The sequence below is a fragment of the Galleria mellonella genome, unplaced genomic scaffold, assembly GCF_026898425.1.
Source record: "Galleria mellonella isolate WM207_F2 unplaced genomic scaffold, CSIRO_AGI_GalMel_v1 utg21, whole genome shotgun sequence".
Classification (NCBI taxonomy): domain Eukaryota; kingdom Metazoa; phylum Arthropoda; class Insecta; order Lepidoptera; family Pyralidae; genus Galleria; species Galleria mellonella.
In genome coordinates, this window is record NW_026442037.1 from 1,460,983 (window position 1) to 1,475,892 (window position 14,910).

General features: G+C 31.5%; 1 protein-coding gene across 2 annotated transcripts in view; it reads right to left on the bottom strand.

The window, feature by feature from the left end:
- Window positions 1-1,447: 1,447 nt before the first annotated feature.
- The window catches only part of LOC113512973 (transmembrane protein 151B-like), an 84,335-nt gene continuing 70,872 nt past the window's right edge, over window positions 1,448-14,910 (bottom strand). Inside the window, exons 3-8 of one of the 2 annotated variants that reach the window (XM_026896958.3) lie at window positions 11,457-11,660; window positions 9,916-10,000; window positions 8,317-8,482; window positions 7,327-7,450; window positions 7,104-7,224; window positions 1,448-6,688 (exon numbers count right to left, since the gene is read on the bottom strand). In XM_026896958.3, coding sequence (XP_026752759.2) covers window positions 5,783-6,688; window positions 7,104-7,224; window positions 7,327-7,450; window positions 8,317-8,482; window positions 9,916-10,000; window positions 11,457-11,660 — 1,606 coding nt within the window. In that variant the 3' untranslated portion in view covers window positions 1,448-5,782. Of the gene's footprint in view, window positions 6,689-7,103; window positions 7,225-7,326; window positions 7,451-8,316; window positions 8,483-9,915; window positions 10,001-11,456; window positions 11,676-14,910 lie in introns of both variants that reach the window. The other variant, XM_031911066.2, reaches the window with a different exon arrangement.

Consider the following 14,910-nt stretch of genomic DNA (forward strand, 5'->3'; position numbering starts at 1 on the left):
ATATTTTTTGTATGCAACTTAGAATGGCAATCAATTTGACGGCCCACCTGATGGAAAGTGGTAAACGTCGCCTATAGACATGAACAGTACCATAGACAACAAAGTATACTGTTTCGCCTATGATACCTCCTCTCCATGCGTTGCCACTCCTGAGGACTCAGGTGATATTCCTCTGTACCCTGTAAATTCACTGCCATATACTACCCTTCAAACCGAAACACAGCTATACAAACACAACTGCTTCACGGTAGAAAGACGAATGGGACAGAGGTGCTCAAGTATACGACTTTTGTACAAAGTCTCTCTCTAGTATGTATGTATGTTTCGATTTTACACGTAATTTATATTCTTCTTATTATTTATTATGTACTTCATTCTCGGCTAATTTGCCGGTTTTCTCAGACAACCCGTCCCAAAAACCTTCGGAAAAAAGAAAGCTGAGACCCAAACCTCTTTTATTGCATTTGTGTGTATGCAAATATGCATACACATATATATTACTACATATACATTATTTTTATGCTTCATAGCTCTATACGTGTGTGTGCGTGTCTGTAGCGGTGTGATGTGGTGCATCTTGTGAGTTTAGTGTAATTATTGTATTTCCTAGTACTTTACATGTTATGGTCGAGGAGTGCATGGCTGCTTGTTTTTATTATTTATATTATTAACTAGCAAATAATAACTTTTTTACGATTTGTCACTGATGATATTACTGTGAATAAAAATAACAGTTTCACTAAGTGATAATGAATTAAATGTAGCGGTAATTTTCATGCCTAATTTTTAGGGATCAAAATATACTTGTGTTAAAGTTGTTACTTTGACTCGAAGTGTAACTAAATGCTCCGTTTAGTTATCTGTTCATTGATTTGAATGTAAGAGATAGTTGATATTATTCTTGCGACTGACTTCCTATTTGTTTTATGTTACTGTGCTAGTTGGTTAGTAGAATAGTGTTGCAGCTTCGCATATCCTTAGTTGGAAACTACGAACTTTAACTTATGTAATTTAAAGTTAATCTGAAACTTATATAGTTACAGTTTCTGAAACAATGAAAACGCATACAGAGTTGTTACAGGAACACTATCCATAACAATAATGCTTTTCGTAAATAAAATCGGCAACTTGTTCAATTATCAACAGATTTAAGAAATATTTTTAGCCTTTTCCATAAGGGGAGTTTTGCCAGTAGTTGCCATGCTTGGCAGGCAGTTCGACAACCATAGTTAGGCTTTTAGAGATGTTTTGAAGATTTTAAGTTTTCGGAGATAAAAGGAACGCTGCTGCCCATCGCTTGCCCTCCTTAGTCGCCTCTTACGACAGCCCACTGGAAAGGAAGGGGTGGCCCATTCTATGTCAAGGCACAGACACACATTCTCTTAATAGCTATAGATAAAAATGTTAATATATGTAAATGAAACAAATGATAATAAAACCCAGAAAATTTCGTAACATAGTTTATTGAAAATAATAAACTTCCTTTGTCTTACAATGAAAAATATTTAATTTTTAGCGTAAACTACTTAATAATGTACACATAATTTTTACAATTATACTCGTAATGTTGTTTGGGCAACATTTCGGTAAAGCCGGTTACAATATATAATTTACTAATATTACTTCATTTATTTATGAGCCAAGCATAGCAGATCTATTAAACGTTGACAATCCATAAATATTATTCATTTTTATGCAAAAACGGTGCACAACCCTGATGCGTAGGGTCCGGGCCAACTCTAATACTATCCTAAGGAAGGAAAACCCGATGTAAACCATTAGCATTGGGATTTGAAAATACCCTTATATATTTAAAAATAAAAACTATTTTAAGAATATTTGCTGACCATCTAGACTCATTCTAGTATTTCATTCATTCTAGTACGATACATATGCTGGCTAATTTACAAAAAAAAGTGTATATATTTATTTATTTTTAACCATAACTTTTAAGTCGATTGGTATACATATATGCCTGTAATTACGAATAAACTGTCAGTTTATCTCATATTGGGTTTACTGGTAGAAATCTCTTTTAGCCATAAGCTGGCCCTAGTGCACTATTATGTTTAATTATTATTCTGATACCATATTTTTTGTGTACAATAAAGAATAAAAATAAAAGTAGGTTAGGTAGATAATCATAATAATAATAATGTGTATAAAAATAATGTGGGTCCTGGTAATTTTAATAAAGAATTTATTGCAATTTTGAATAAACTAAAAATGGAATAAATTTTTTTCAACAATTTAATGAAAAGGTAACTAAGTTTTGTTGAAATTATTATATTAATATTTAAAGAGTTAAATTGATTAACAAATGAAATAGTTAATTAATTAGTTTTGATTTATACTACTATATAAATTGAAAAGTATCATGTATCGTCCTTTAATTTATGATCGGATCGTCAACGTATAACTTGTCGTACTGAAATTTCTTATTACATTATATCTTCTACTTTCAGGCTACAAGCCTATAAAATCTTTCCAAAAAAATTTGTTCTTACACGACCTAGTAATTATGGGTTCACATTAGGCTGGAATTTTTATTTTATTGTACAAAAAAGAAATATTTATATTGATATATCTGCATTACATTAGTTTCATTCAATTTATTTTTTGTAATTGTAATAAAATAAATAATTAGAAAACTTCAATCACTTTAGATTTGTAAAAAAAAAAAACTATTTACTATTTAGTTAAAATCGAGCCTACTGTGAACCTATTTGCAGATTACTAACCAACCAAGAATGAAAGATGTCGTTTATAACATAATTAATTATTCTCTTTATATATTTTATCAAACCATCCCAATTTGGTTGGTTAATATTTATAAGATACTGCACATTCCATTTCTAACTTCACGAAGCTAAATATAAAGCATAACCTCCCTGATTACATCTATATTTATATATCTTAATTATTCTTACAATTTATTGGCACTTTATACGTTACGAGTAACTAATCAATTTGTTACAATCTTATTTACAAGCGTACGGAGTTATTTATAAGTCTAATAATCACATCTTATATATATAAATATAAATTACGTTTCATTTAATAGAGGTGAGTAATATTAATGTAGGTATTAAGTATTGAATGTATTGGACTTTAAATTATATACAAATACAGTTTAAGTAACATAAATATAATTGAAAATATTTCATTGCGTCTTCTCTCTCACACATTAAGCAGAGCTTGTATTAAGACAAATGATACAGGTCTCAAAGATATTTTCTATTTTTAAGTAATTTTTTTAAGGTTTTATTTTTGATACTTATAGTGTATAAAAGGTGTGTATATAATAAATAGATTATAATTTGAATATATATATATATTTAATATATATATATATATATATATATAATTTTGTTTCTAATTAATACTTAAATATATATAAATGCAAATTCATACAAATTATATGGAAAAAATACTAGGGTTGGGTTATATATAGTAATATCTATATATTGTTGTTACAGTATCTATATATTCGCCCTATATCTAATAGATATATCGTATCTATATATAACAGATACATATTAAATGGCGATTATGCAATATATAATATCAAACTGAAGAATCCTGTCGAAAATAATATAGAAATGATATAGACTGGTATGGGTGATATCGAAAAAAATAAAGAACTCTTTTCCACCGTCAATATCCAGAAAAACCCAATATATAAATGTCGCACTGATATCGATATTACCCATGCCTAGAAAATACTCAGATCATTACCGGTATAAATATTTATGTTGTGCAGGGATTGAACCTACGACCATCTGGAGGTACATAATGTGTTTTATCACTATGGCGACAAGATCGTAATATTTTAAGGTAACTGTCTATAATATCGACAGTTCAGTATTAAACCAGTTTTAGAGATTTGAATCTTATAATGTAAGTACTAAGTACCTATTTATCTACTATTAATTAAAAATGTGCACCGGTTTACCTTAAATATATTGTTACCCATAGGGCGCTTCTGTATTTCACCGTTGCATGTCACGATATCATACTGATTTACCGTCACGATAATGGTTGTACAAAATGTACGCAACGTCATCCACGATATTGGCGCAAAGTTACAAATACATCTCGGTATATTATTATTGAATACATTTCCTGTCATATTATATCGTGACGGTAAATATTATAGTATTGTATCTTTTATAATTTACTGTAGAATAATATACCCCATTACGGTAAATTATAAAAGCCCGCGTAATTTATGGTATAAAATATCTACATTAATATGGTACGCCCCTCCAACATTTTACTTCAATTTTTGGGACCGTATACAGACGCGGTGCTCTGTTTACGTTTGTGTGGAAACATCTTCAGTAGTGGAGCGGGGAGCAAGTCGGTTGCCAGAGAAATTTTATTTATATTCCTTGATAGAAACCTTGTAAATATTTTTACTCACACATTTTGAATTGTTTAGATTTTGGAGGGCGTGCCATGTTATCGTTGACAATTTAAACCTACTACAAAGTCTGCAGCCACATTTTAATATTACAACCGATTTTATCTAATTATATATAAATAATATTGTTATAGTACTTTAAAACGTTTTGTTTTTTGACTGACACTAAAAGAAAATGCAGCAGTATTCAGAATAAATTGCGTAAATTTATATTGAAAATATCATTATCTCATTAAAAAAATGCAATATTAATAAAATATGTTTTAATGTCACATAAATAGGTATTAAAGCGCCACTATAAGTGTGGATACGAATATTATAATTCTATTTTGGTTGCTCTATATCTAAACGAGGATACAAGGCACTGCCTTATACCTAAATAATATAGGTACTTACTTACAAATCTATTAGTATATTATCCAAAATGCCAACAAAAGACCCATCTTGTCCCCTCGAATAAAGTAGCCTTTTTTATTCCCTCTGGTCCCTCCTCAAATAGAAACGTAACGAATAATCAAATTTAATGTACTTTTGTGGTACGCGACTGTCACTCAGAATCTACTATAGTCTTATTTATATGTATAGGTGAATATATTTATTGCCAAAAGAAATTTTCATTAAAAGTAAGTATACAATTAATACCCACATATTTTAGGGGACTTTTGGACGTTATTATAATTTACCGTAATATAGCTTAATATCATTACGTTATTTTATTAATAATAAGAAGACACTTTTAAATTTCCGCACATGTTCACGATATACTCGTAGAGACTAAAAATTAAAAGTGTTATATTTGCCAACATTTTAATCTCCTATTAGATATTGTTTACGACGATAAATTGTATGATATCGTGTCTCACTACGGTAAATTATAAACACCCAGGACACTCTAACAAAATTGAGGGGATTGAACATTGACTAAAAATTAATATTTTTTATATATATAATAAAATTGGATGCGATAAAAAATTAAAAGTACCTTTTAATTTTTAAATTACAGTTCGTTTTTATTTAGTATCAAATTGCATATTTTTACATAAGTAAAAATACGGCAATAACAAAATATTCCTCGCGTCAATCATAAAATTACATTTATACATTATATTTAATATTTCGAACTATCAATTTATAGGTAGACGTTAATTTTTACTTAATCATTATCGAATACTAATAATTGCTCAAGCTCATCTTCAGAATATAAGACAATTCCAAAGCATCTTGTATAATGTAATATTAAAAAAGTAATCTCACTGCATGGCCTCAATATCTCACAAACGACCACGTATTTCTACACGAACACTAAACTATATATTTTATTGCACCATAAAAGTCTGCAGCACTACTGCAGAATTGCTATAGAGGGGTCTCGTCACCTGAATCGCTGCGGGGTAATCTTACCACCTTAGCTTCTGACAACACCCCGACACCTTCTAAACATGATCTTCTGTTTGCAAGCACATCTCTTAGGAAGGCCCTTCTAGATCCTGCTATATCGGTTCCAGTTATAGATCTGGTGAGCTTTCTCAAGGCTGGAAGTCTCAAGGCTTCTTCATATGATGGTGGCTCATCTGTAGGTGTAGTTTGTGCACGACCACCAAAAGGATCTCTAGAACATGTAGGGGACAATTCCCTGGAATAATACAGAGTACCTTCCCCTTCTCTTCTAGCTTGGGATTCTGGCATAGGTTGGTAATTCACTGGATTGGACGTTCTGATGTCTTCAATAATTTGTCTAGCACTTCTAGCTGTCGTAAGTACTCCCGCCCAAGATCGTCTATTTTGCTGTTTTGCTTCGTTACATCTAGCAGTTGTTGCAATGCTATTACTCGAGTGTGTGCTTGCTATAGTAACCCTATGTCTTCGTGGAGGTTCATCAAAAGAGGCAGCTTTCATGGTCGGTCGATTTGGTCTATTTTGCGGTTCGATATCTATTAATACACCGTTGTTAGAAGTGCTATTTTCAGGTGGTTCCTCTCTCAAAGCGGCGTCAATCCGCATTGCTTCAGAATAAGATGGTACTAAGGCACAGTTGCCTCTTATGGCAGCAAATAGTTCGAGGCTATCTACAGTAGACGCATGTGATAGAGGGAGGGTTCTGGATGGACGGGGAGCTGAACAGAGGACGGCACTTTGCTCGTCGGCGAGAGCCCATGCGTAGTTGGTGGCTGTCACCGGTGGTAACGTATCTGATAGATGTGTGTCAAGATCTAGCTGTCTACTGGGATCTAACTCGTAGTTTGTACCAAATATTTTTGTTATCTGTAACAATAATTTTTTTTTACTCGCCGATAATTTAAAAACAAACAGAAACTTCGTGGCGTAGGAGGTTTTAATTGGATTTCTCTTGTGTGCTTATTACAAAGATCGAACAAATTATTTTAGTCTGAGATTTAATAGTATACGAAAAATGAATTACAGAATGAAGGTCAAACAACATTGCGTAAGTTTATCCTTTAAATAATTATTTGGTATATCTTCTTAACAAATTAGTCCTGAAGAATACCACTATACGACGTGGTTTCATGGGCGACATAGTTCATTCTGTTATGTCTATGATATTCATATGTGTAGGCGACGGTTACTTTCCATCAGATGAGTTTTTAACTTTTTCATCACTTACAGTTGCTTATAAAATGTATTTTAAAAATTTAGACTAATTGTGAGTTATACTTACTGTATAATGTACATAAGCTGTATTGCACTCTATGAGGATTCGTAGAGGCCAAGAGAGTAAAAGGCAGGATAGCGTCCAGAAGAGCAATTGTGAGGAATACCAGGGACACCGATCGGCTTCCCTGAAACAAAATATTAGGTGAACAAAGGTAATTTCTACGCAAGTAAGCAATGTTTTAAAATTTCATAACTGTGGAATTATGAAGATCTTGCAAATGTTATACCTGTAAGCCACCATATATTCTTTGAAAGAACTGACTCCAATTAAATCAAGTCCTTCTCGCATTTCCATGAAATCATCAAACCGTTCATGTTCAGCAAAGAACCTCGATCTTTGGTCTTCAAATTCTGAAATATGTTACTCTTATTAAAAAATACTGTTAAATTAAAAAGATAATTTTGTGACACTAAAATTGTCACGTCAATAATATTTGTGTTATGAATAATCGTCTATTTTCCATTCATGACTATATATCAACTATTTGATCGAAGCTGAGGCTAGTCTAAATATAAGAATTCAATTTCATTCACTGTATTCGGGAATCTTAAAATGGCAAACATAATAACGTTCGAAAAACGTTCTGTAAGGCAATGTGAGAGGGAAAATACTTAACCAAAATAGAAATGAATGATAATTTGATGTTTGTTATTTTTTTTTTTTATTTTAACTGCATTTAAACAGCTGAATGGATTTGATTTAAAATTATTATATAAATAGATTATACTCAAGATTGACATTTGTTTCGGATTTCAGAGCATATAGTAAGCTCATTTAAACCCATCAAGAAAGAATAAACCTAAATATTTTTTTTGCAATTGGCCAAATTTCTAAATTTAAAGCAGATTTGTGTTTCTTTATATTCCTATAAAAATACTATCTTTATTGCGTAGAATAAATCTATACTTATATTATAAAGAGGAAAGACTTATATTTTTGTATGTTTATAATGAATAAACTCATTATACGACTGATCCAATTTCAAAAATTCTTTCACCATTATATTACTCAGGGATAATGAAGGATATATTTAGTATTAGTGTCCACCTGTACGAAGCAAGAATGGCTCGTAAGTACTATATAAACTAATAATTGTGTATTTATATTTTAAATAGATTTTTGCATATATACCCCCACAGTTTGAAGCCAGAAATATAATACTTTTATTCTAATTTATGTACAATTAGATAATTTTTAATGTATTTTTATCACTCACCACTGGCAGCTTCGATGTTTGCGAAAGCGAAACCTTTACTGAAACGGACTTTAGTGATTGGTGTTTTTATGTCGAGGACCAAGTTCCTGGAGGCATCGCGTTGCCCGCAACACGCGTGCGCGAACGATGTACTCGCGCTGTGCGTGTTCACTCGTTCGTAGTATACCTATTGAAATTTATTATTAATAATTGTTTATTATAATTATTTATTAATTAAAACGTACTAATATTATGATGTCTTATGGAACCGAAACATGGTCCTATACGATTGCTTGTATGTAATATCTTTAAGTTACTCAGCGTGCTATGGAGTGGGCTACGCTCGGAGTCTCTTTGCGCGATAGAATCCAAAACGAAATATCCGCAAAAGAACCAAAATAACCGTCATAGCCCGATATATAGCGACTTTGCAAGCTGAAGTGGCAATGGGCTAGTCACATAGCTCGAAAAACTGACAACCGATGGGGAAGAAAGGTTATTGAGTGGCGACCGCGTACGGGTAAACGTAGTGTAGGACGACCCCCCCACTAGATGGAGTGACGTCATGAAATGCAGGGAGTCAGTGGATGCAGGTGGCTTAGGACCGTTCTTTATGACAGTCTATGGGGGAGGCTTGCGGTACTGCGGCCTTTTTTCCTGATTGTGACAAAATCTATAAACACTTTTTGGTTACAGCCTAGTTGGATCATATGCTTGTTAATTTGCAGTGTCCAGTAAGAGCCCTTTTTAATAAATCCTCCTATCATAGTATAGGTATATAGGTAGGCTGATAATTTTTATGGCGGCAGTGTTTTGTTTACATACCGTTGTATGTACAAACACTCGTATGTAAATACAAACACGTTATTTTTCCAGCAAAACTCTAAAACGTTATATAAGTTATACGTAGTGCAAAAAATTGCGCGAAAATTTATATAACTTTTTATCTACAACTCGTCCGCGTGACCGAGTTATTTTGATATTACCATATGACCTCCTTCAAATCAAATACTACATATATATGACATTTCATAACAGTGAACAAATTCGCATATTTAACTTACTTTAAATTTTCCAAATTAAAATATACAAAAAATTCATTACGCCACATATCTTTATCTGTTTTTCTATAATTAATAAACAATCTCCGTCTCTTCTTTATTCTGATGTTAAAAATAAAAATACAGTGAGAATAAATGCCATTATTTATTTTAAATTCAAAAGTTTGTAGGGATGGATTTTGCGTGAGAGTGACAATTTCACGCATAAACTACCTAACAGATTTGAGTGAAATTTAGTACATGGGCAGGTTATATCCTAACTTAGTACATAGGATATTTTATGTATTCATTCACATGATCAAAGCCGCGGGATACAGCTAGTTTATAATAAAAATACCCTATTTTTATAAATGTTATTTTAATAATTAAACATACCAAGATTTACTCATTTGATAATTAAACATGTTCAGAATTACTCATTTAATATTTAAACATGTCAATATTTACTCATTTATTAATTAAACATATCTAGATTTACTTATACTAATAACATACCAATACATGGTAAACATGGAAAAACAGATTATAGGTACCAAGCTGTGATTCGATTATCACATACCTGCGTTGTAGTATACGCGTCACCGTTCCGATATCGCGTGACTTGCCGTTTTCGTCTCACGTAATGGTAGCATATTGCTTTCCACCTGCGCAAAAACATAACTATCAGTAGTGCTATATATCATATCTTATACTATTATAATAAAATTGTAACTGAAAAACGTGTGTATATGAAAAATATTAAAAAAAAATTGATATAAGGGTTCTTAATTATGAGCAATAGAAGCCAAATCAATATTATTTAGAAATTTTGTCTGTTCGCCTGTTTGTTTTGGTAACATGAAATACTATTACACCAAATTGGATGCGATTTTTATAATTGGGCTTCTGAAGGTCTAATTTAAAATCTTAATTCGCTAACTAAAAGTGATTTATTTCATTGATTTTCTTTCTTGCTTTTTAAATCCACACGTACGAAGGAGTAGGCAAAAGCTAGTATATAATACTCGTGTACATATTAAGAATAAAATATTTTGGAGAGCTAAACCGTTATTAAAATTTTAAGACGTAGCAATAAGTATATGAGTAATAAAAACCACGAATATACCTTCCTTATATGTACTAAACTTATTAACTTAGGAATAAAGCTAATTTTACATATGTAAAAGTTTTACAGATCGCATTTATATTTTATATTGAACTGTGCCATGTAGGTACATAGAATTATCTTAACATAAATATAAATTAGATAAAAACGAATATGTGCTTAATTTGAGTTTCTTTCTGCATGTTTTATGGACGAAAATTGATTAATTTCTAAATTAATTTAAAAATTATTTATTTACTAATGTTTCTTCTAAACCATTCGTTTATTCATTCATTCATAATTGATGTTCAATTAAAATACAAATACTGTTATAATGAAGAGTACGTCATTTCAAATATCAAGAATTACTACCTTTGAAAAATTCTGTTCCAACACTCTATTACCATTCATCTCCGCAACATTCCTTTATGAAACCTAATTATTATGCCATTCATTAAAAAAGACTTCATTCTCTCTTTGCTGTATGTTCTTACATAAATATGACATTTACATCATTTTTCACGATATTTTTTATATAGGCACTAACTATACTGCTTACTTAAAATACAAGCAACTTACCTAAATCTTTGTGTAATTGTCGACATAGAATTAATTTTAGTATTAACTTATGTGACATTTACTCTGATAGGTACTATGGTAACATTCATCAAGTACTCAAAATGTATCTGCAGGTCTATGCGCTGCTTATAAACTTCATAAAGAGATTCTTATCTTAGAATACAAATAACTTATGAAGCTGTCGTCGTATCTGTCCTCATAGAATAAACTCTGGTGTTGACAGTGTCGTCATCTACTATTCTAGTCAATTTAATTCTAACGGCCCTGTTGTAATATTCTATCAGGTTAACGAATCCAATGACTACATCTATTGAACTTGCTAAAAAGACTAACTTAGAATACAAGCAACTTACCTAAGTAGTCTTCACAGAATACGCTGTCTCTATTGAATTTACTAAAGAGATTCTTATTTAAGAATACGTGTAGAAGTAACTTACCAAACTCTCGGCGTAGCTGTCCTCATAGAATGAACTCTGGCGTTGACGGCGGCGACATCTACCCTTCTTGCCAGCTGAATCCTGGCCGTGCTGTGGTAACATTCCACCAGGTACACCAAGTAGAGAAGCAGGACAAATGCGATGGGTATATACGCATAGCCGACGTCACACGGTGATTCGCGAACTGTCCTCTTGATCGGGTTCCTGAGGTAGACGAAACTGTTTTAGATGTTAATAGAATTGTTTACTACTATCTAATTGCCGTGGCTTTGGCCGCATGAATCAATAAATAATGTATCCTATGTGTTAAATTAGAATATAACCTACCCATGCACCAAATTTATTTATATATTTGGCTGTTTAAGCATGATTGAGTAATAAATATCTAAATAATCATGCTACTAACATTAAGTCCGCCTTTTGTACCATATTTTCTTTTGCTTAATAAAGTTATTTAAATATATAAATAAAAAAAAAAACTTTCACATTTCACATAAATAATAATTGAGTCCTATCATATTCGAAATTAATTCAACAAATGAGGAAAGCTGATACGATTACTTGAATAACAAATGTGCATGGTGTTAGTCGATCATGCACGAACTTTTAATGACCATGTAATTTTAGACATAGTACATTTAAATAAATACACATAAAATTAACAAAGATTTAAAAAAGTAACTGTTGAGTTTCTTGCGAGCTCTTCTCAATAGATAACAACCTTTTAAACCTCGTAGTAGATTAAAAAAATAACGATTTAAATGTGCTTGCATGTCCATTTGAATAAAGATGGTTTAAATTTAATAAAAATAATTAATTGTAAGTAAATATTGCTCACGATTTTTAGTTATTTTAGAGATTGATCAGAATCGAATATCAATCTATTAAGATTCGACTCTTATTAGAAATGGCTGGAGAGATTATTTGATACTCCAGGTCTAGGAGTTTAATATTTTTTAGCTAAATTAAAAACAGTGGTTTCTGCTGATTTTTATTTAATTGTTTTAAAAAAGAAAAATAGCAATTCGTCTGAGTCATATTTTGTGGTTATGTTACGCGATTATGTCGTCAATTCTTGACCGAAGAAAACCCGATATAAAATCATATACCAAGCTGTTCTGCCAGCGTGGTAATAATAGGTTAATATTACAATCTCCAATGTTGACGAACCCGCATCCAATGAAACGTTAATGAGAAATCATATAATATTCCATTTAAATCAATTCCCACCTTTGATCCATGATTAATATTGAATAACTTTGGGATCTAATATAATATAAAAACGGATTTTTTTATTGTATTTGTATTAACTATATTTATAATTTTACGTATTAATATTTAACTTAATAAGTTTACTTTAGGTCAATTTATATAGTTTTTTAATAAATTTTTATTTGAATATTGACCAAAAAATTTATTAACCCTTGCTAATATTATAAATCTGAAAGCGTGTTTTTTATTTCTATCTCTTAGCGAATTAGTGAAATTTAATATATACGTACTATATACTATATATGTGTTATAATTTGTGTGCTGTAAGTAATGCAAATAAATTATATATCTATCTATCTATCTATATATATAAAAAAGAGCAAAGACTGTTTTTTATCCCGGACAATGGATATATCCCAGTCGCGCATACGAAATCTCGAATAATAGGTAAAAAGAAATAGTACATTTATTTCATCAATCCCATAGTAGGTATCCTACTCACACTTAGCTCAAGTTCAGAATCATCCGCAGTATTTCAGTTCAAGTCCGTACCAAACTTTACAACAATCCCTCGAGATTAGCTGGAATTCCTTCCTTAAATTGTCACGAACACTCCAACAAACTCTGTACCTTTCAAGTTTCCGGGACCAGCGGTTTGAACCATTATGTCAGTATGTCAGTCAGTTTGCTCTATTGTATATAGATACAAACAATATATTGATCCATTTTGATGATATTGTTTTATTGTTATAGAAGTGTTTAATACGAACAAGATTTTTTTATAGCAGAAAAGTGGCAAACAAGCATATAGCCTGACTGATAATAAACGGTTACTGTAGCCTATGGACACCTGCAACACTAGGGATGTCACGTGCGCGTTACCCCCTCTGAAGAAACCTTATACCCATTTTGAAGGAAAAGGAATTTTATAAGAATGGAAACTCTTTCGTTTCTATTATAAACTACTAATGACCAGCCCCGGGTTTGCACGGCTAGTAGTCCATGCTTACATTTTTTGCTTCAGTTTGTTGCGTCGAGTATAATTAGATGGGTATGTTAAGCTATCCTTAAAAGATAGACATATGCTATCGCAAATTTTTTTGTAGACCTATAAAAGAGAAACAATTCCACCATACATTGTTTTCTAGCTCAAATGCATTAGGCAGCGTTTTCGGTAAAAGCTCTCAATTAACTTGTATTCTTTCAATATCATGAACAATTATTATCATATTTCAAGAAATTAATACAAAACAATATTAAATTATAGCCGTGTGGTCCCGGCATAGAATAGGTCACCCCTTCCGATCTCATGGGTGCCATAAGAGGTGACTTAGGGAGAGCGAGGTATGGGCAGCAGTGTCTCTCTTAAATAATCGCCAAAGACTAACTGCGGTTGCCAATCTCAATTAAACATGGTAACTATTGGCAAAACTCCCCTTACTCCCCCATAAGGGGAGGTCTATTTTCAACAGTGGACGGTTAACGGTTGATATTATGATTATGTTAAAATATGTATAAAAATGGAACAGAACCTTTGTGGGCCACATATTGATTCACAAAAGTCTCTATCAACCTAAATGTATTATGAAATATTGAATAATAAATTCGACTGCAGTGACCAACAACCGACGGGACATTGACAATAATTGGTATCTCGCAACAGATTAGCTTAATCCAAATGAAATTACGGTCCGATACCGGTATCAATCCATTTGCAGGGATATTTTTGGCTGATTCGTGACTGATTTATTGGAAACGACAGTTTTTGACTTTAACGCTAATGGTATTCATGAAGTATAATGGTAACATATTACGTATCTATTCCTTGTTTAGCTAATAAATCCATACTATAATTTAATAAGTACCGATTTAACTTACGTGTAATTAGATTGAAAAAACTATATATTATAAAGAGGTAAAGTTTATGAGTTTCGATGTTCGGGGTAATCTCCGGTACTACTGCCAAATTTTGAAAATCCATTCGCTATTAGAATGGTATATTATCTCTGATTACTATACACTACTTTTTAATTTGATTAATATGTATTTTTTAATAATTAATCACAATAAATGTAATTGAAGTCAATAACAATTCTAGTATATGGTGTGGTTTGAAATAAAGTAATAAAATCTATAGCAAAATGTTAATTATTTTTAGCTTTACAAAAAAGTCTGCGTAGGTATATGGTGTCATACCTACATTTAATATCTCAACAAAAAAAGGTTTTAATGGTAAAAGTAA